Source organism: Mustela erminea, chromosome 19 (genome assembly GCF_009829155.1).
Source record: "Mustela erminea isolate mMusErm1 chromosome 19, mMusErm1.Pri, whole genome shotgun sequence".
Taxonomy (NCBI): domain Eukaryota; kingdom Metazoa; phylum Chordata; class Mammalia; order Carnivora; family Mustelidae; genus Mustela; species Mustela erminea.
The window spans coordinates 3,039,153-3,059,072 of NC_045632.1; the positions used below are offsets into that span (position 1 = coordinate 3,039,153).

At 47.5% G+C, this 19,920-nt stretch overlaps 1 protein-coding gene and 1 long non-coding RNA gene across 5 annotated transcripts; one reads left to right on the forward strand and one right to left on the reverse strand.

Annotated features, from left to right (window-relative positions):
- The first annotated feature begins 4,472 nt into the window (after window positions 1-4,472).
- LOC116579703 (paraneoplastic antigen-like protein 8C) lies at window positions 4,473-7,926 on the forward strand. 2 transcript variants are annotated; one of them, XM_032325349.1, is made up of 2 exons: window positions 4,473-6,203; window positions 7,581-7,926. In XM_032325349.1, the coding sequence occupies exon 1, from the start codon at window positions 5,588-5,590 to the stop codon at window positions 6,200-6,202; it is 615 nt and encodes a 204-aa protein (XP_032181240.1). In that variant the 5' UTR covers window positions 4,473-5,587; the 3' UTR covers window position 6,203; window positions 7,581-7,926. The 2 variants fall into 2 exon arrangements, with proteins under 2 accessions (XP_032181240.1, XP_032181239.1); XM_032325348.1 differs by having other exon boundaries at window positions 4,474-6,203; window positions 7,192-7,926.
- LOC116579704 lies at window positions 5,682-17,626 on the reverse strand. 3 transcript variants are annotated; one of them, XR_004281382.1, is made up of 4 exons: window positions 17,247-17,626; window positions 13,507-13,578; window positions 10,538-10,690; window positions 5,682-5,770 (listed from the first exon to the last, which is right to left on the reverse strand). It is a non-coding gene; the product is annotated as an uncharacterized LOC116579704 (long non-coding RNA). The 3 variants fall into 3 exon arrangements; XR_004281384.1 differs by lacking the exon at window positions 17,247-17,626 and adding an exon at window positions 15,350-15,537; XR_004281383.1 differs by lacking the exon at window positions 13,507-13,578.
- Between the last annotated feature and the right edge of the window lie 2,294 nt (window positions 17,627-19,920).

Sequence of the window (19,920 nt, forward strand, 5' to 3'; positions counted from 1 at the left end):
TCTACCTCTGGATTTACCTATGTTTGGTATCTTTTTAAAGATTCATTTATTTGAGAGAAAGAGCACATGAGTACACACAAGTGTTGGGGGGAGGGGTAGAGGGAGAGGAAGAAGAAGGCTTCCAGCTGAACAGGGAGCCGGATGTGGGGCTCGATCCCAGGACCTGAGCCAAAGGCAGCCACTTAACCGACTGAGCCACCCAGGTGCCCCTACTTGTGTTGGATATCTAATCCAGGCGGAATCTTATAACATGTGGCCTTTTGTGTCTGGCTTCTTTGACCTAGCATGACATTGTCAAGGATCATCCATGTTGTAGTGGGACCGGTCATACATTCATTCCTACACCGGCGATCAGAACACAACTTCATTATAATTAAAGGGTTCTCCATCTGACCACAAGCAGGCTGACCTAGCCTGTCCTAACCAGCCAACTGAGCTCCTAAAAGAAGAGCTTGTCTCACTCATTCAACTATGCCCAGCACGTTGCCCAGAGCCTGGAACAAGGAAACTTCTCAGTCAATATTGAGGGATTGAATAAATGAACCATTCTGTCCCCTGCTTCTTGATTCAGAATGTGCAGAAGCCCAGGGAAATGCAACGGAGCCCCAGGGACTCATTAATCTATGACATAACTTTTTTAACATCTTTCACTACACATAGTTGTAAAAAATTTTTTCCCTTACAACGTGAGTTTTTAAGATCTGCTCTTTTAGCAACTCTCAAATATATAATACGGTGTCACTAACTATAGTGACTAGGCTCTACCTTATATCTCCAGGATTTATTTATGCCTGTAACGGGAAGTGTGCACCTTTTGACTTTAACTCATCGCCTAGCTCTGGCAATCACTGAACTAGTCTCCTTAGGGAGGAGCTCAGTTTGGGTTGTTTGGGGTTTTTTGTTTGTTTGCTTTTGTTTTTGTTTTAAGATTCCACATATAGGGGTGCCTGGGTGGCTCAGTGGGTTAAAGTCTCTGCCTTCAGCTCAGGTCATGTTCCCAGGATCCTGGGATCGAGCCCCACATCAGACTCTCTGCTCAGCAGGGAACCTGCTTCCTCCTCTCTCTGCCTGCCTCTCTGCCTACTTGTGACCTCTGTCAAATAAATAAATAAAATCTTTTTAAAATTAAAAAAAAAAGATTCCACTTATAAGTGAGCTCCTAAGGTATTCATCTTTCTTTGTCTTATTTCACTTAACATGAAGGATCCATCCATGCTGTTTCAAATGACATGATTTCCTTCCTTTTTAAAGATTTTATTTATTTATTAGAGAGAGAGAGAGCATGAGCGGGGGTGGGGGGCAAAGGGAGAAGCAAACTCCCTGCTGAGCAGGGAGCCCCATGTGGGGCTCAATCCCAGGACCCTGGGATCATAACCTGAGCCAAAGGCAACTGCTGCACAGCAAGTGTAAATAATACTTCGAGGAACACGGGGGTGCAGGCACCTTTTTGAGTGAGTGTTTGTGTTTCCTTTGGATAAATATCCAGAGGTGGAATTGTTGGATCCCAGGATAATTAAAATTTTTGGAGGAACCTCCATATTGTTTTCCATAGTGGCTAAGCCAATTTACATTCCCCCTGGCAAATATTTTTGATTGCCAATTTCATTTCATATTTTGAGGGGAAACTCATCTTTTTATTATAATGAACAAGGGGTGCCTGGGTGGCTCCACTGATTAAGCGGCTGATTCTTGGTTTTGGCTCAGGCCGTGATCTCAGGGTCTTGAGATCGAGTCCCACACCCAGCTATGCACTCAGCAGGGCATCTGCTTAAGATTCTTTCTCTCTCTCTCTCCCTCTGCCCCTCCCCCCTGCAGTGCTCCCTCTCTCAAATAAATAAATAAATCTTTAAAATATTAAAAATAAAATGAACAAAGATATGTTATGGAGTCAAACAAGAATTTTTAATGCCAAAATAAGACTTCAAAGAAATCTCTGTCAAAGAGCCATTTTCTAAAGCCCCTAGATGGGAGATTTTCCTTCTCTCTACAGGAGAACTTGAAAAGCAATGATTAGGGGTGCCTGGGTGGCTCATTTGGTTAAGTGTCTGCCTTTGGCTCAGGTCATGATCTCAGGGTCCTGGGATCCAGCCCTGCAACAGATTCCCTGCTCAGCAAGGAGCCTGCTTCTCCCTCTCCCTCTGTCCCACCTCCCCACTGCTCATGCTCATGTTCCCTCTCTCTTGCTCTCTTGTGTGCACAACTTTAAATAAATAAATAAATAAATAAATAAAGTCTTTAAAAAAATAAATAAAGTCTTTTTAAAAAAAAAGTCTTTAAAAAGTCTTTAAAGTCTTTTTTTTTTTTTTTAACTGATCTGGAGTATAATTTTCCGTGTTTAGGCTTGCAGTTGGTGGCCTCTGACCTAAATAATTCCCTCCAACTAACCACGGACAGTCCCCAAGACACAGTCGAAGGTCATTCTATCATCACATGCTGCCCTGCGTTCTCATGGAGGAAACATATCGATCATTCAGTGCAGCCACTCTTAGATGGATGGGGATGCCATGGTGAGGTGCTAGGTGTAGGGTCTCCTGCAGAGGCCAAATTTGGAGTTTCAGTTAAAGGACTTTTCACATCCTGGGTCACCCCCAGGTCCCTGCCAGTACTGCCCTCAAGTTCACACATTCTAGTTGTCCCATCAGCCCCCAGGATGATTCAGAGGAGGAAATACGTTGAGAGTTACAGGAGGGTCTTTGAAATTTAGGAGAGAGAGAGAGAGAGAAGGACATTTCATCATAAATGCTAGCCCAACATTGTGTCTATGTAATATAATATAGTCACGGCCATGACAATTATAAGACATGAAAAAAAAAGTAGAATGTTGTTTGCAGTAAATATCTGTCTTTCCTTGTTAAGGAAGCTGCCTTTTGGATATAAGTTATAGAAAATCCAAGTCAGAGCAGCTTAAAACAATCTAGACAATATGTAGTTTATATTAATTACAGATCAATAAGGAAAAGGTGACAATCTGATTTTTTTTAAAGTGAAAAGACTTGAAAAAGTAAAAAATAAAAAACCGAAAGACTTTAACAGACTTCACAAAACATCCAAATGGCCAACATGCCCTGAAAAAGAATCCTCAATGTCATGGCCAATAGGAACTTCCATATTAAAAACACGAGATTATAGTCAGGAGACAATACAAAGAGATATACAGCCGAACTGTCAAAGTGGAAAATTCTGGCAATAGCTAGGGTCAGTGAGGACCGACCTGAGGTCGCGTGAAGGAACTGGAACTCTCAAGCGCGTCGAGGGGAGGATAAAACGATAACGACTACTTCGAGAAACTCGTTGTATCTGCTACAACTTAGCACCTGGCCAGGTTTATAAAGAACAGATACGGACGTATATGTCAGCGAGAAACGCGGACAACATAATATGTGATTCTATTTATGTAAAATAAAAACTAGAAAAAATGCATCTGTGCCGTTGAAAGTCAGGAATGCGGCTACCCTTGACAGGATAGAGTGACTTGGAGAGAGCAGAGGACACCCTTCCGGGAATGCTGATGGTGTTTGTTTATCGGATTTGGGTGCTGGTTACACGACGTGTTCAGTTTACAGATTTTCCCTTATAACTTGTTCACTTCTCATAATACATGTTGTATTTCACTTTAAAAATGAAAAAAAGTGGGGGGCACCTGGTTGGCTCAGTGGGTTAAAGCCTCTGCCTTAGGCTCAGATCATGATCCAAAGGTCCTGCGATCGAGCCCAGCATCGGGCTCTCTGCTCAGCAGCGAACCTGCTTCCTCCTCTCTCTCTGCCTACTTGTGACACCTCTCTCTCTCTCTGTCAAATAGATAAAAAAATCTTAAAAAAAAAAAAAAGAAAGAAAGAAAGAAAAGAAAAGAAAAAGAAAGTTGCAGAGGGATAGGTTTCAGGCATGGATGGATCCCAGAAGGGTGTGATGACCTCAGGACAATGACTTGGTTCCTCTGTGATTGATTGTCTCAGCTCTGCTTTCCTCTGGAGGTGGAATTCACCCTCAGAATGCTTTCTCGCGTGGTTTCAAGATGACCTCTTGCAGCTCCCGTATTTATTCTTTCACATCTGGGAGGAAAGAGTATATTCCTCCTAATTTAGCCTCAAATATCCGGAGCTTCTTTCTAATTGGTCTGAGATCAGGTATCCACCCTTCACCAATCTCTGAGCAGGGAGATGAAATACACTGATTGGCTTAGACCTGGGTTACCTAGGTGACCATTTCTGAACCAATCACTGTGATGGGGGTGGGATTATGCTGATTAGTTCCGGCCATTCTTTGACCCACTCTGAAGCTGGGAGTTCGGAGGATGTCGATCCAACTTTAACTTGATGGCTTTTATTACTGGGGCAGGGAGGGGAGAAAAGGACATTGTGAAGGTGATCACATGCGCAGATTATTTCTTTTTTCTTTTTTAAAAATATATTTGAAAAAAAAAAAACCACAGACTTACAGGAAAGTTGCAAGTACAGTACAAAGAACTCTTTTCCCTCCTGAAACATTTTCCAAGAAAATTGTCAGCATGGTGCCCTGAATGCTGTTGGGTGTGTCCTACAAACAAGGACATTCCAAGGTAAAGAGACTCTTGTTCCCTTTGGTTCATAAGTTCTATGTCAGACAACGTAGAGCCCACATTCTTCCACAGACTCATGGATTTTTATTTTATCAAGAAGTTTATGATCTCAGTTTTAACACTGAGGCTCAAACTGTCCCAGATTTGGCCAGTGGGAGCCCTTCAAGCTGGCTCTCTGTCCTTCCACCTGTTCTCATTATTCTTTGAGCATTTCCTTACTCTCTGTCCGCCCGCCTCGCACCCCCGCCCAAAGATGTTCCAGGCTCTACTTGTATCTCCTCTGTCCCCTCTCCCCTGGAATCAGCCATTTTCTCAAAGGAGAAGGGAGGGTGCTTTTGAAGGCAGGTGGCTGACCCCTCACCTCTGAGTGACCCCCTGGACTCGGATTTCAATGCGGCTGGCCCCGGCCAATGGCAGGGGCGATGCTCCAGCGGTTGCCATGGAGACTTCTGGCCGCAGAGCAGCGGAAGGAGGCGGTGACGTCACTGCTGGAGCAAGTGCAGCGGCCACATCCTTGTCTTCGCCGGGGCCACAGGGCACTGAGGGCAGCCCCAGGGCCAGCCGCGAGTGACCAGCCACCCTGCTTTCTGAGCCCCCATCCACGACACCCCGGTAGCAGCAGCCCCAGGGAGATAGACCCGCCATCCCAGATTTGCTGAGGCTGCCAGGACGGGTGAGACCTCTGGAGACCACCAAGAAAGGGGAAGTGCATCTTTATACCCTCCTTGGTGCAGCCTTGCCCAGACTCGGGACCCAAGAGCCTGCTGGCAGACGCCACCTCTGTTTCACTGTGCGTAAGTCCCTGGGAATTCCCAAGAGCCTTCTCGGGGGAGGTTACAGAGAGCTGGACACCGCAGCCCTGCGGGCTGGGCCAGGGGCATCCTCCGCTAGAGGGATAAATCGGGCCCTTGAGGCCTCCCTCTTACTGAGCCTTTGGGAAGGGATCGTGGCATCCTGGATAATTTCGTGCATTCCCGAGGCAGCTCAAGTGTGCACAAGCAGGCATACTGCTGCCTCCGGGAGCTGGGCAAGATGCTCTTCGGGGTCAAAGACATCGCTCTGTTGGAGCACGGGTGCAAGGCGCTCGAGGTGGACAGTTACAAGTCCCTGATGATCCTGGGAATACCGGAAGACTGCAACCATGAGGAGTTTGAAGAGATCATACGGGTCCCTCTGAAGCCTCTGGGCAAGTTCGAAGTGGCCGGGAAGGCCTTTCTGGAAGAAGACAGATCCAAGGCAGCCATCATCAGGCTGGAGGAAGACATCAATTACGCCGTGATCCCCAGGGAGTTCAAGGGCAAGGGCGGCATGTGGAGAGTGGTCTACATGCCCCGGAAGCAGGACATTGAATTCCTGACCAAGTTGAACCTTTTCCTGCAAAGCGAGGGCAGGACGGTGGAGGACGTGGCCCGGGTCCTGAGGCAGGAGCTATGCCCAACAGTGCCGGGCCCCCGAGAGCTTCCTGCCAGAAAGTGCCGGGCACCTGGGCCCGGGGAGAAGCTGGGGGCCGGGGCCCCAGCGGGCACTGACGGGGCGCCAGCTCTGGACTCCGTAGAGAAGCAGAGCAAGGCTGGAGATGACAAGAGAGGCAAGCGAAAACACAAGAAAACCCGTCGACGGCACCATGCATCTGACAAGAAGCTGTGAGGTGAGGCAGGGAGGGTGAGAGGGGCCCTCTGAGTGGGTGTGGGTGATGAGGGGAAGGGGCGGAGGTAGGCTTTGAATTGGTCTGGGGAAGTGGATTGAGTGTGGAGAATGTGGGGGAGGTGGGGAGTAGGACTCCAGTGTGTGGGCCACTGTGAATGAGAATGGGCATCATCTGCGTGATCGTGGGCAACATCTGACTAGTGTGAGTAAGGGGGGCATTTGGATCTGAGTTAACTTGTGGGGTACATCTGAGTGATGGGGGTAATGCCTGGTTGAGCATGGGCCATTCATTCATTCATTCATTCTATGGCTATCTATCACACACCTCCTGTCCCCCAGGTGCTTCTAGGAGCTGGGAGAAGGGAGCAAATCCAACACAGATCCCTGCCTTCATGGCACTCGTAGAGACTGGGGAACATGTGAGTTACTGGGGCACCTCTGAGTGGGCATAGGGACTGTTTGAGTAGATGTGGGTAATATCTGATTGGGTGTGGATCACTAAGTCATTCAACAAACATTTTCTGAGTGCCCACAGTGTACCAGGCATGGTTTCAGGCACTGGGCAAACTGCAGGGGACAAACAGACCCAAATTTCGCCCTTGTGGCACTCGGATTAATATCTGAGCAGGTGCGAGGAACATCTGAGTTACCTGAGTACATAAGGGAGCACGGTCCCATTTGCATGTGTGGGCAGCATCTGAGTATGAACGTAATATATGAGTTAGAGCGAGTAGCATTTGAGTAGTTGTGGGTCACGTGTAGCTGTGGGGGCAACACCTGAGTGTGTGTGTGAGCATTATCTGAGTGGGTGAGGGTAACTTTTGAGTGACCACCAGCAAACAACGCTGAACAACCTGGAGACCCCAAGGGACCAGCTGAGAGGTCGCAGTCCCACAGTCCTAGCTGAGCTCCGCATCATCTGGACTGTTGCCATGAAGACCGCAGGTTGTCATGTTGTGTGTCCCCCCCTTCACCCCCTGCATGAGCAGGTGTTTGCAGGAAACAGAAGAGGAGAAACAGGGTCTGTGACTCCAAGGATTTGGAGAAGGTCTCTTGGCAGAGTTGAGGAAAAGCCAAGCCAGAGGACCACGTCGGGGAGATCCCTGCTCTGGAGAAAAGCCACTATCTCCTCTCCGCAACCCCCTGAGTCCTGCTGTCAGGGACAGCCCCTCTTGTTGAGTACGTGTTGCCAGGAAGAGACACAGACCCTTCTAGCTTTGGACCCTGCTGGAGATCCTGCCATTGCAAAGTCTAGACCCGTTTTTTGTTTTTTTGGATTTTGTTTTTGTTTTTGTTTTGTTTTGTTTTGTTTTTTGTCTTTTAAAAGCATGGACCTTGAAGGTAACTCTCATCCAGAGTGGACCACCCTGTTTTGCAGAAACTATGCCTGACCAAGTGAGTTGCCTGCTGGCCACACCTGAGGAGCCCAGCGCTCTGTATTTGACTGTCAAAAGCTGTGGCTGTCCTGTACACACTTGGTCTCCTTTACAAGGGATGGTCACACATGGGACTCTTCTGCTCCGACTGGCCCCAGGGGTTAGGATATGGGTCTCCCCAAATTCCATTCCAGAAGCTCCAACTTAGGCGCAGGGGACACCCCACTCTAAAGAACAAAAGGCAAGACTTTCAGGAAATGGTCCAAAAGGAGGTAAATAATTAGGAGGTCACCCTCAAGAGTTACCCATTAACAACATTAACTTGGAGTCCCCCATGAAGAACAACAAAAACAAACAGACAAAAAAAGAATTGGTAAAATCCAAACGTCCATAGGTAGATAGAGCTCTTATTCAGGGACATCCAGTCTGCGAATTTGCAAACTTCCACTAGTTCAGGGATTTGCAAAGGTTTGGGCTGAATTTCTTTGGTTTAAAAAAAAAAATGTAATTTACATGCATGCCACTCTGATTCTCACCTACCAAAGTGTGATAATGGAGACCCCCCCAACATATTACTGTGGTGGGCATCAGTCACGTCTGTGAATTCCGGCATCCAACCCCTGTTCTTATTTCTGTGAGGCTACCCCCTGAGCTCCCACACCGAACAGAGCCTATGCACCCCCCCCCAACCTTGGCAGCCAAGGTGCAGGCAAGGAACCCACACTCAGGCAGTCAGAAATCCCTTTTAGGTCATTGCATTCCCAGCAAGCATCAAGACAGAAGGAATTTTTAGAGTTCACAGGCGATGACACCCTAAAAATCTGGAAGACTCTGATTTCTGTAATCTCCCTCAGCTGGCTCTGAATCATCAGCCTCACCATCCTTTTCTTTTGTGCAATGGTCGGGATGAAGCTTTTCCTGCCATCCCTGCATATATATTTACTGTTCTTGCAAGTGCATCTGTGGTCATAGTGCTCTATTGACCTTTCTCTCCCTTGTAAGTTTCCAGCCGGGTAACCTCACTCGCAGTGTATTATGTTACTGTGTTCGCTGTTTCCTCAGAGTCTGGGCTTGAATTAGACCTCAGGCACATTAGCTTGTTGCATGCCATTCTCCCATGAAGGCACAGTACTTGTATCATAACAAAGGACAGTGTGACATTCCTTATTGTCTATTGCAGCATAGAGACTGAATTTGTGCATATTGTGGGTTTGGGGTGTTTCCCGCACAACATCCATATGTGTGATACACAACATGAGTGTGATTCAGTGTTCATTGTTGCCCCTAAAACCCAATCTCCTACCCCTTCTCGAGGTTTTCTGGAAGTTTCCTGACATAGCAACATAGCAACAAGCAGTTGTGTCAATTGGCTACCATTTGAAGCCGGTTATCTGTATGAGTCAAGACCTGGCTGGCACACAGCAAATCCTAAGTGGAAATTCCCAGATAAATTGGATGTGCAGGCTAGGAGACACCCACAGTTGGTCTGGTGAAGCCCCATTTCTCAAGACAGGGTTCCACTCAAACTCTTCACTGTTCTTTGTGGTTGACGCTCTATTGTACAAATAGGAACTTGCAAAATAAATGTATGTGAATGAAATCACAGTATGCTTTTTGATATGTTGGGGGAATCCACACTAGATCTAATCTGGAAAAATAATCTAGGAGTGCCTGGGTAGCTCAGGCTGTTAAACATCTGGTTCATGATTTCACCTCAAGTCATAATCTCAGGGTCACAGGATCAAGCCCCATACTGGACTCTGTGCTCAGTGGGGAGTCTGCTTGAGATTCTATCCCTCCTCCTCTGCCACTTCCCTCACTCGTGCATGCTCTCTTTCTCTCAAATTAATAAATCTTTTTTTTAAAAAGGGAAAAATAATCTATCTGGTAAAAAACAAAGAAACAAACAAACATTGTAAAAACTGCTTCCATGATTGCCTGAAGTTTTCTAGGGCTGTATTATTGTTTTAAGGGGTAGCATCAGATCTCATGGCCAATAAAATACAAAACACACTGGGATCTTCTATCCCAGTGGGTCCCAGTGACTGATGGAGAAGGCGAAATTGTTTATCTGGAATAAAATAATAAATAACAGCTCTTCTGTGCTCCAAGCACTGTGCACAATCTTTTGTACTCATTAATTTGTGGAATCTTCCCAACCACCAAGGTTTGGCACTGTGGGTCCACAACACCTTATCCAAAACCTCCAGGTCAGATGCACTTCAGAATTCAGAGTTTGGGGGGCACTTGGCTGGCTCAGTTGGAAGAGCATGTGACTCTTGACCTTAAGGTTGTGTGTTCGAGCCCCACATTGGGTGTAGGGAATACTTAAACTTAAAAAAAAAAAAAAAGAATTCAGGAAGTTTGGGATCTCAGGAAACTGGTACAGTAACTGTATCTTATACCGCGTAATTCACCCCATGGACAGGTTTGGGTAATTCCCATAATCAAGCCCATTAGTATTCTGTAGGGAAATATAGGATATTGACATGAAAGGAAATAAATTCAGACTATAAAGAGCCTCATATTAGTCTAGATCTTGCCTCTAAATTTTTTTCCCTCACTTTTCTGGAGAGATGGGGTGATGCAAAGCTTTCTGAGTTAGTTGAATTTCATTAAAGATTAGCGATTATGAGACGTACTACCACGATGATCTTCATTTCACTCTATGGATAAGGAAAAGGAAGCTCAGAAAGGTTAAGTGGCCTGCCTAAAACCACCCAGGAAAGCTCAAGAAGGACCGCAGTCCAGGGCTATCTGAGGACAGTCTGCGTTCCTCCAACAGTCCTCGGTGAGGACCAGGGATTCTGAAGGAGGGCCGGGAACCGCTGAGAGGCCAACCTATATGTGATTCCCATAGGGCTGACGCTGGTGTTTCTCCCTGGGTTCCCAGATTGCCTCTCTGTGCTTCTCTATCCTGCTCCGCAACCCGGGAGGCCTCGTCCGTGCACTGCATTACCAAAGCGCCTTTGCCAGATGACTTCCGGTCTGGATCAGCCAATGGGAGGCAGCGGCAGGAATCAGAGGGCGGGAGGAGAGAGAGGTCCGGGTATTTCTCCTCTGCGCTTGGGCTGCTGGGCTCCCTCTGCTTTCTGGCGACTGCTGGATCCCTCTACAATGACAAATCGGTCTGTTTAGTCACTCCTCTACTGACTCCATCCCCCTTCAGAAGAAAGTTCAACATCTGTAGAGCCCATCAAACCCTGCCTGCCTCAGCACCCCATCTCACGACACTCTAGCCATCCCAAGACATGCTCCTCTCCACCCCAGAACTTTTGTCCCTGTTGTTGCCTCTGCCTGGGATGCTCTTACATGACTCCCCCTGATTCTTACCCCTTAGGTCTCTTTTTCTAGGAAGTCTTCCGTGCCACCACAGGATGAATTATCCCCTCCCCCTTTTATCTCCTTATAGCTCCCCTGTATTTTTCTGGCTTGGTATGTCTCTCAATGGTGATTAATTTATTTGTAGAGATCTTTGTTTAATGCCACTCCTCCTTGTAAGACTATGAGCTCCCAGGAAGCAGTGCTGGGTCTGTCTCATAGTATCCCTGCAGCCCAACACTGTGCCTGGCACACAGTAGGTACTCCAAAAATTCACATACATGTGTGATTGTTTTAAGGTAGGTTTTATTTTTATTTAGGGATGGTAAGGCCAAGAGATCAGGGGATGACTGTCATTGAAAAGAGAGTTTGTTATGTTCACAGAGCCCAAGAAAATGGGACATGTTACACCATGGGGTGCCACAGGAGAAAACCATCTGCCATTGGTTAGGAGGGAGGAGAGAGGGAACCCTGGGCAAAAGCTTTTACTATGGTTTCTGCAGGAAGAAATGAGTGAGGCAGGGTAAGCAGACTTATGATTGGCTAGTTTGAATAATTTCAGGGGTGCCTGGGTGGCTCAATTGGTTAAGCATCTGCCTTCAGCTCAGATCATGTTTCCGGGGTCCTGGGATGGAGGCCCACTTCTGGCTCCCCGCTCAGCAGGGAGCCTGTTTCTCCCTCTCCCTCTGCTGCTCCCCCTACTTGTACCCTCTCTCTCTCTGTGTGTGTAAAATAAATGAATAATTTCAGCAGATGCTGGGGTTTAGGGGCTGTCCCTAGTTGTCTGGGACCTGGCCCTGGGATGCATAGGGCAGGTGGATGGTGCCAGAATGTGAGGGCTGGAGGTGTGGGCTCTGGACTGGTTGGTTTGCATTTGAAGAACATGTTCAAGGGCAGGCAGTGTTTACTTTCTCTTGGAATTGTCTGAACCTGGGAGGGGCAGTCCCTCAAAGGTCAGCCAGGCTACAGATACCCATGCATCAGAATATGGAAAATAAAAGACTCGGTCATTACAGTAATAAGCAGAATACAGATAAATATCTATGACATGAACACGGGAACTGAATCTGAAACTCCTCTAATTGACTTGCTCACTAGGCAACCCGCCAAATAAAGCAGCAGAGGCCTCTGCCTGGTGTATGGAGGTTTGGAGGTGAAGAATAGTGTTGGACGTGTGGCCTGGGTTCGAATTCTGACTCCTCCACTTCCCCAAAGCACAATGAGCCTGGGAGAGCCATTGAGCCTGTGTCTTCTTGCTGATTTGTAAAACGGGAATAGCAATAACCTATTTCACCAGCTGTGGGGAGGAGTATCCCCATTCTGACATATGAATGATGTGGCACAATGGCTAAGAGGAAGGCAGACATTAAGCGTTGGTCACTGGGGTCCTGGGTCCAGCTGACTGTGTTTTGCATGGACAAAGAGCATGTTAGCCTGGTTTTAGATCTCACATTCCTGAACTAAATGTGGGCTCAGCTTCCTCAGAAGACAGTATGTTCTCTGTGTTCTGGCAAAGGGCTGTCTTGGAACCTGGGCAAAGCGGTGAGTACCCCCCTTGGGAGACAGCATCCAAGCTGGGCCTGAGTATCAACAGGGTACACGATGGAGAGAGCGCCCAAGGACCCAGAGCTTTGCCGACAGACCTGGGTTCAAGTCTTAACTCTGCCACCAGCTGGTGGTGTGCTCTCAGGGAGGTGACTCTACTTTTCTGGCCTGTTTCCTCATCTGTAGAGCCGGACTAACACATCCCATGCCACAGTTTCTTTGCAGCAAAGTCAGGGTATACCGTGCACTATAAATATGAGCTCTGGAGGGGCACCCGGGTGGCTCAGTTTGTTAAGCGCATGACTTCAGCTCAGGTCATGATCTCAGGGTCCTTTGATCAAGACCCCCCACACCCTGCATTGGCACTGGGCTTCTGGCTCAGCAGGAAGTTGGCTTCTCCCTCTTCCTCTGCCCCTACTCCCCACTGGTGCGCACGCAGGCGCTCTCTTTTTCTCTCTCAAATAAATAAAATCTTTATTTATTTGACAGAGAGAGACACAGCAAGAGAGGAGCACAAGCAGGGGGAGGTGGGGAAGGGAGAAAAAGTCTTCCTGCAGAGCAGGGAGCCTGATGCGGACCCCATCCCAGGACCACAGGATCATGACTTGAGCCCAAGGTAGATGCCTAATGCCTAAGTCATCCAGGTGCCCCTCAAATAATAAAATCTTTATCTTTTTTTTTAAAGATTTTATTTATTTGACAGAGAGAGATTACAAGTAGAGAGAGGAGAGAGAGAGAGAGAGAGGAGGAAGCAGGCTCCCTGCCTAGCAGAGAGCCCGATGTGGGACTAGATCCCAGGACCCTGAGATCATGACCTGGAGCTGAAGGCAGAGGCTTAACCCACTGAGCCACCCAGGCAGCCCCTAAATAAAATCTTTTAAAAATATAAACATATTATCTAAAGTATTATTCATAAGTACCCCATCGTGGAACAACCCAGATCTCTACCAACAGGTGAAGAGAGAAACTATGGTAGATTCACACCCACAGACCGTCACACAGCAACAAAAAGAATGAACTACGGATGTGTACAGCCACATAGGCAAGTCTCGAAATCCTTACCTCAAGGGCAAGAGGCCAAACAGGACACATACTCAGTGATTCTTTTTCTAGAAAACTCCAAAGCAGCATCCTCTAAGGGACAGAAAGCAGATCCATAGCTGGGGGTAGGTAAGCAGAGGGGATGGCCACAAAGGGCACAAGGGAACTTTGGGGGGTGATAGAAGCCTTCTCTGTCTTGATTGTGGTGATGATGATGTTAAAACTTATAAGACGAGGAGTGCCTGGGTGGCTCAGCCACTTGAAGCATCCGACCCTTGGTTTTGGCTCATGTCATGACCTCAGGGTGATGAGATCGAGCCCTGTGTCAGACTTGCACTGGGCCTAGAAGCTGCTTAAGATTCTCTCTCTCCTTCTGTTCCTCCCCACTGTGCATGCTCTCTCTCTCTCTCAAATCAATCAATCGATCAATCAATCAAATTTACCACATGGGACATTAAGAAGAGTACATTGCATAAGACGTAAATTATACTTCCAATAGAAATGATGTTTTTTAAAAAATGAAAACAAGAGTGGGGTGGTTGGGAGGTGGGCTGCCTGGGGGAATTACTTCATTTCCATGCCTCAATCCCCTCATCTGTGAAATGGGTTGATATTAGCAGGGATTGCTGAGGACAGTCACGAATACACAAAAAGAGGCATCTTTATGGGAAAATTAGGTATATAATGCCAAAGGTTTCATAGACTCCTGAAAACAGAGACATCTAACCTCTGGATCACCCTGGGGTGAGGCTGGGCAGCGGAGAGAAGCTCTGCAGGCAGGGGCTGTGGACCCTTGAAAACCCTTCTAAGGTTCTCATCACCCATACCTGAGCCTGGGGGATCAGGAGACAGCACAGTAATTTGTTTTGCGGATAATGATTCTTGGGAGACAAGGTGACCGGCTAAAACTTAGATGTTTTAATTTGGAACTTTCCTCATTGGAGTCCAGGGGGATTAGCAGACACACTTGGCGGGGGGCGGGGGGTGTCTAGATTTGTTCCCTGTGCCTGCTGTCGCAACTCACTAGAAACTAGGCAACTCAGAACAACAGCACTTTATTCCCTCGAGGCTAGAAGTCAGAAATCAAGGGGCTGGCAAGGCTGAGCTCCCTCTGAAGGCTCTAGGGGAGGCCCCTTGCCTCTTCCAGCCTCTGATGGCTCCTGGTGCCCTCTGGCTCATGGCCACATCACCCCAGTCTCTGCCTCAGTGGGCACACTGCCTCCTCTGATTCTTCATGGCTTCTCCTCTGTGTCTGTGTATATCTCTCTCTGCTTCTGTCTTCTGAGGACATTCCTGCTGTCCTGCCAAGATAATCTAGGGCATCCTCATCCCCAAACCCTTCATTATACCTGTAAAGATCCTTTCCCAAATAAAGTAATACTTTCAAATTCCAGAGATTCGAACCTGAAATCTGGGGGGAGCCATTATCCAAACTCTTACAAGATCTCTGAGAATCTGAGATTCCCACCCCTCCCCTGCTTTAAGGGTCCCTCTATGCTGCTAAAAAGTAGAGAAACCCTAATTCCCAGTCTGGCTGGTTTGCAGGCGCTGTGTGGTATTTCCAGCTGGCCACATTCCTCCCTTACCTCTGCCCAGCCCTACCAACCATCACCTCCGTCAGAATCACTCGAGGAGATTATTTTTGTAATGCTGTACCCCCGCCCCCGCCCCGCCACGTCCTAAGATGTTCTGATCCGGTAGGTTGGACTCGGGAAATTGTGATTTCTAGAACTCTCGCCGTGATTCTGATATACAACCAGATTTGCGCATCACTGCTTTAGAGAAATGTGACACATGAATGAATGAATGAAAGAACAATTTTTCAAATATACAATTATTCTGTTGACTTTCCTTCCAGACTCACCAAAAAGCCCCAGATTTTGCGTTGAAGAGGTGGGAGGCAGGGGTGTCCTGACTATGTGGCCAGTTCTGGAGGCCGGCGTCTGCCTTAAGGTCTGGTCAGGAACCCAAAATCCTGGGATCCAGCCCTGCATCAGGCTCCCTGCTCAGCAGGATCCTGCTTCTCCCTCTCTCTCTGCCTGCCGCTCTGCCTACTTGTGCTCTCTCTCTGTGTCAGATAAATAAATAAAATCTTAAACAAACAAACAAACAAGCAAGCAAACAAACCAAAGGTCACCTGGGAGAGAAATCTTCAGAGAAAGCTCACCAACTTGCTCCCCATCTCCTGGCCACCATAGGCAATTGGGAAGATAAAGGCCTGAGTGATTCAAAGCTCTTACTAGCTGTGTGGCTTTTTTTGGCCTCATTTTTTCTCATCTGGAAAATGGGAATACTTGCTTAAGAAGGGTCGTGAGGAGTGGGGCACTTGGGTGGCTCAGTCAGTTAAGCATCAGACTCTTGCTTTCTGCTCAGGTCATGATCTCAGGGTCATAATCTCAAGGTCATGAAATTGAGCACCCCAAGCTCAGCCAAGAGTCTGCTGGAGATTCTCCATCCCTCTGCTGTTCCCTGCATGCTCTCTCTCTCTCTCCAACTCTCAAATAAATAAATAAATCTTAAAAAAAAGAGAGAGAGGTTGTAAGGAGTAAAAGAAAAATTGCACAGGGACAGGGAGAAGGTAGGAGCTTGATCAAAGTGAATTTCTTTTTACTTTTTAATTTTTTATTAACATATAATGTATTATTTATTAACAAAGTGAATTATTATCAGGATTATCATGCTCTCTGCTTTTGGGCATACCCAAAGAAGGGTGGAAATTGTCACGATAAAAGGAAACCGACACTGATTTGCCTGCACAGATGCGGAAAGGACTTCAAGACTAGCCATTCAGTGTAAAAAGCGAAATTTACAGTAATAGATCTAGTGCAATCCTGGTTCATTTACTCAACAACTATTTTGAGCACCTACCCGCACCGTTCTAGGTTCTGAGAATTGGGCAGTGACCAAACCAGACAGATGTCCCTCCCCTCATGGGGCCAGTATTTGAATAGTGAGACAACAAACAAACAAAAAGTAAATAAATAAATAAGAAAATACTAGGAAGTTGTAAGCACCATGATAAAAATGTGAAAAATCCCCTGGGGTAAATTCTAAAATTATACATGTAAGCTTTTTTTTTTTTTTTTCCCTGCAAAAAACACAGAATGTATTTCCCTGTGGTTACTTCACGGGAAAAGGCTGGAGGCTGGGAGAGAGACTTGTTTTTCACTTTATACCTTTCTGGAACTTCATTTTCTTAACTGGTGTGAGTCACTTTTAGTATTTTTTACTTATTTTTTATTTTATTTATTTATTTGACAGAGAGAGCTCAAGGGGGAGCGGCAGGCAGGCAGAGGGAGAGGGAGAAGCAGGCTCCCGGCTGAGCCAGGAGCCCAAGGTGGGGCTGGAGGCCAAGACTCTGGAATCTGGACCCAGGCCACCCAGACGCCCGTTTAGTATTATTTTTTAAAGTGACAAGCAAGTGTAGCTGGGTAGAGCGATCCGGGCCACGTTTTGCTTTCTTCCCCCACTCTTTTTGGATTTTTCATCTCTTTTAAACACTATAAAAATGGGAACCGTGATTATCATTTGTTCTGGGGCGGCTGGAGAAGGCTTTCTGCTGCCAGGGATCTGAGTAATCTAAAACACTCAGAGCAGAACTGCTCAGGGGTTGGCAATTTTTGTAAGAATGTTGAACGTTTGAGGTTTTCATTTCGAGGATAATCCTCCCCACCCCGCCCCACTCCCAGACACACACACACACACACACACACACACACACACACACACACACCCCTTTCCCAGTTGCAGAACGCATGTACCTCATCTGCGAGGTCATTCCATTTGGAAGTCTTGAGTTTTTGGACTTGGATCCATAAACCAACTATTCCTCAAACGGGTAGCTTTTCCGGGAAGCTGAGTAGGGGATCAGGCCTAAAGTAGGGAAAAGGAGCCCAGAAGAGGTGCGGCCGGCTCCCCAAGCCGGACACTCCCCTCCCAGAGCGGACCCGCTTGCCTCTAAAGCTTGCCTCTGCGTTGCCGTGGAGACCGCTGGGCGGCTGGAAACTCCGCACAAGGGAGGGGCCGGGCGGTTGGAGGCCAGGCGGGGGCTGAGCGCGCCGGCTGGGATGGAGCCTTTGAGAAGAAGGTGAAAATCCAGCAAAGCCTACCGACCGGGCTCTGCAAAGGCAAAAACAACCCAAACAAGCCAATAATTGTGCAAAGGCCTCGCTGAGATCTTCACCAACCTTTCCTTCTCTCTCTCCCGCTCCCTCCCTCTTTCTCTCCACATCTGCCTGGTTCTTTCAAGAGCTACATAAAATCCCAGGTCGTGAGTTAAATAAAATGATGTTTCTTTTTTATACCTTGTAGTAAAGTCATTGTTATTTTACAGGGTTTTTTTGCTGTTAAAATTTTTCTCTTTTAACGGTTGTATGTTTCATTATAATTGGTTTCCTTTGTAATCCGATGGATGTGGTTCTATGCATTGAAAAACTTTATCTTGAATAGGGCCCCGTAACACTTAGAAAGGGTTAAGGATTCCTGAGATAGAGGACTCAGGAGAGGGTAGAGGCCACTCCTACTGTTGGGGTGCAGGGAATGGGGTGGGGTGTAGAATGACCACCCCAAAAAAACATTTGGGCAGAGGGAAATTGCCAAGAGAAGGCGGGGCCATAACAACCTGGAGGTTGGGAACAGCAAGTGCAAAGGCCCTGAGGTGGAAATGAGTGGGACCTCTAATAAACAGTGAAGAGGTGGGGGTGGCTGGAGCGCAGTCAGTGAGAAGGAGAGAAAGAGAGAGGGAAATGGAGGAGGTATGCTAGGGCTTTGTGGCCCACGGTGAAGACTTTGATTTTACTCTGAGTAGGATGGAGGATTTTTAAAAGAGTAGACAGAGACAGATCTGAGTTAAGATTTAAGATTCCCTCCAGCTGCTGGGTTGGGGTCAACAGCAGGCAGTGAGGGGGAAACAGGAGCTTTTCCATGGGTCCGCCTTACCACATAGCTCTGAGAATTCCCAACAACAGCTCCCCCCCCACACACACACAGCAGTGTGCCCGGTTCCAAGGAAACTCCCTGCAGTTTCACCGTTATTAGTACTAATGCTGAGCCAGCTGCCTTGGAGTTACCCAGGCACATCCTGGGCCCCCCATCCCAGGGATCCTGACCCCTCTCTGTCCATGGCTAATTCTGAGGACCTCTGCTTGAATTTCACTTATTTTTTTTTAAGATTTTATTTATTTATTTGACATAGAGAGAGATCACAAGTAGGCAGAGAGGCAGGCAGAGAGAAAGGGAAGCAGGCTCCCTGCCGAGCAGAGAGCCCCATGCGGGGCTCTATCCCAGGACCCTGAGATCATGACCTGAGCTGAAGGCAGAGGTTTAACCCACTGAGCCACCCAGGCATCCCTGAATTTCACTTATTTAATTAACATTTTTGACTGCTAAAAATCCAAGCAATCCAAGAAGATAGAGAGGGGAAAAGTACATGTCTCTGCCACCTCTGGGGGTCCCCAGTGTCCCTCCCCAGAGACAGCCACTGTTGGCGATGCTGGTACCTGGGATCAGTACATCTGCAGGTCTAGATCCTTTGCCCACCCCACCACCACCACACACACACAGACCTCGGACCGTTTCAGATTCAAATCCAGGTTTTTCTCACTTATGGCTGTGGGAACTTGAGCAAGCGATTTTACATCCTCAGCTATAAAACGGGAATGATCTGTGCACTTGGGTGGCTCAGTTGGTTAAGCAGCTGCCTACGGCTCAGGTCCTGATCTCGGGGGCCTGGGATTGAGCCCCCACGTTGGGCTCTGTCCAGTGTGGACTCCCTCTGTACTCTCGCTCTTGCTTTATCTCAAGTAAATAAATGAAAATCTTTTAAATAAATAAAATAAAATGGGAATGATCCCATTGCCTGCATCATAATGTTATATATAGGGAGGATTTCATGGGGCTAATCCACAGAAAGCGCTAGGAAATGCTCCATAAAACCTGACTATCCTTTATACCAGGTGCTTCTTTTTACATAGCTGCATAGTATTCCAGTGTGAGACTTGTACAAGGAGCCAGTTCCTCCTGATGGACAACACTTTGGTTCATTCATTCACCCCCAAAATATTTATTGAGCACCTGCAGTGTGCCAAGGCCCACGCTAGAGCCTGGGGCAGTAAGATCCTGGTACCGTTTCTCCACCGACATATGTGCTTGAACAGGTAGGACCTGCGGGTACCAAAGTCGCATGATGTTGAAGCCTAACAATACTGTGCCAATGGCTTGCCAAAGGCCGGCCTCATTAGGACACCCACCTCCAGGGCTTGGCTGGAACCCGCGTTTAGAAGGGCAGGTTGGGGAACTGCCGCCTTTCCCCGGAAGGTGCTGACGTGGGCCTTGGCGGGGGCGGTCTGCTTGGAAGCGGTGGCCCCAGGGAGGCCCGGAGCGCAGCCACACCCCTGTGGGGGGAGGGGAGGGAGGGCGCCCCGAAGAGAGTGGACA

Bases quoted from the DNA above. Each gene is read 5' to 3' on its own strand.
- LOC116579703 (XM_032325349.1), top strand. From the start codon at position 5,588: ATGCTCTTCGGGGTCAAAGACATCGCTCTGTTGGAGCACGGGTGCAAG.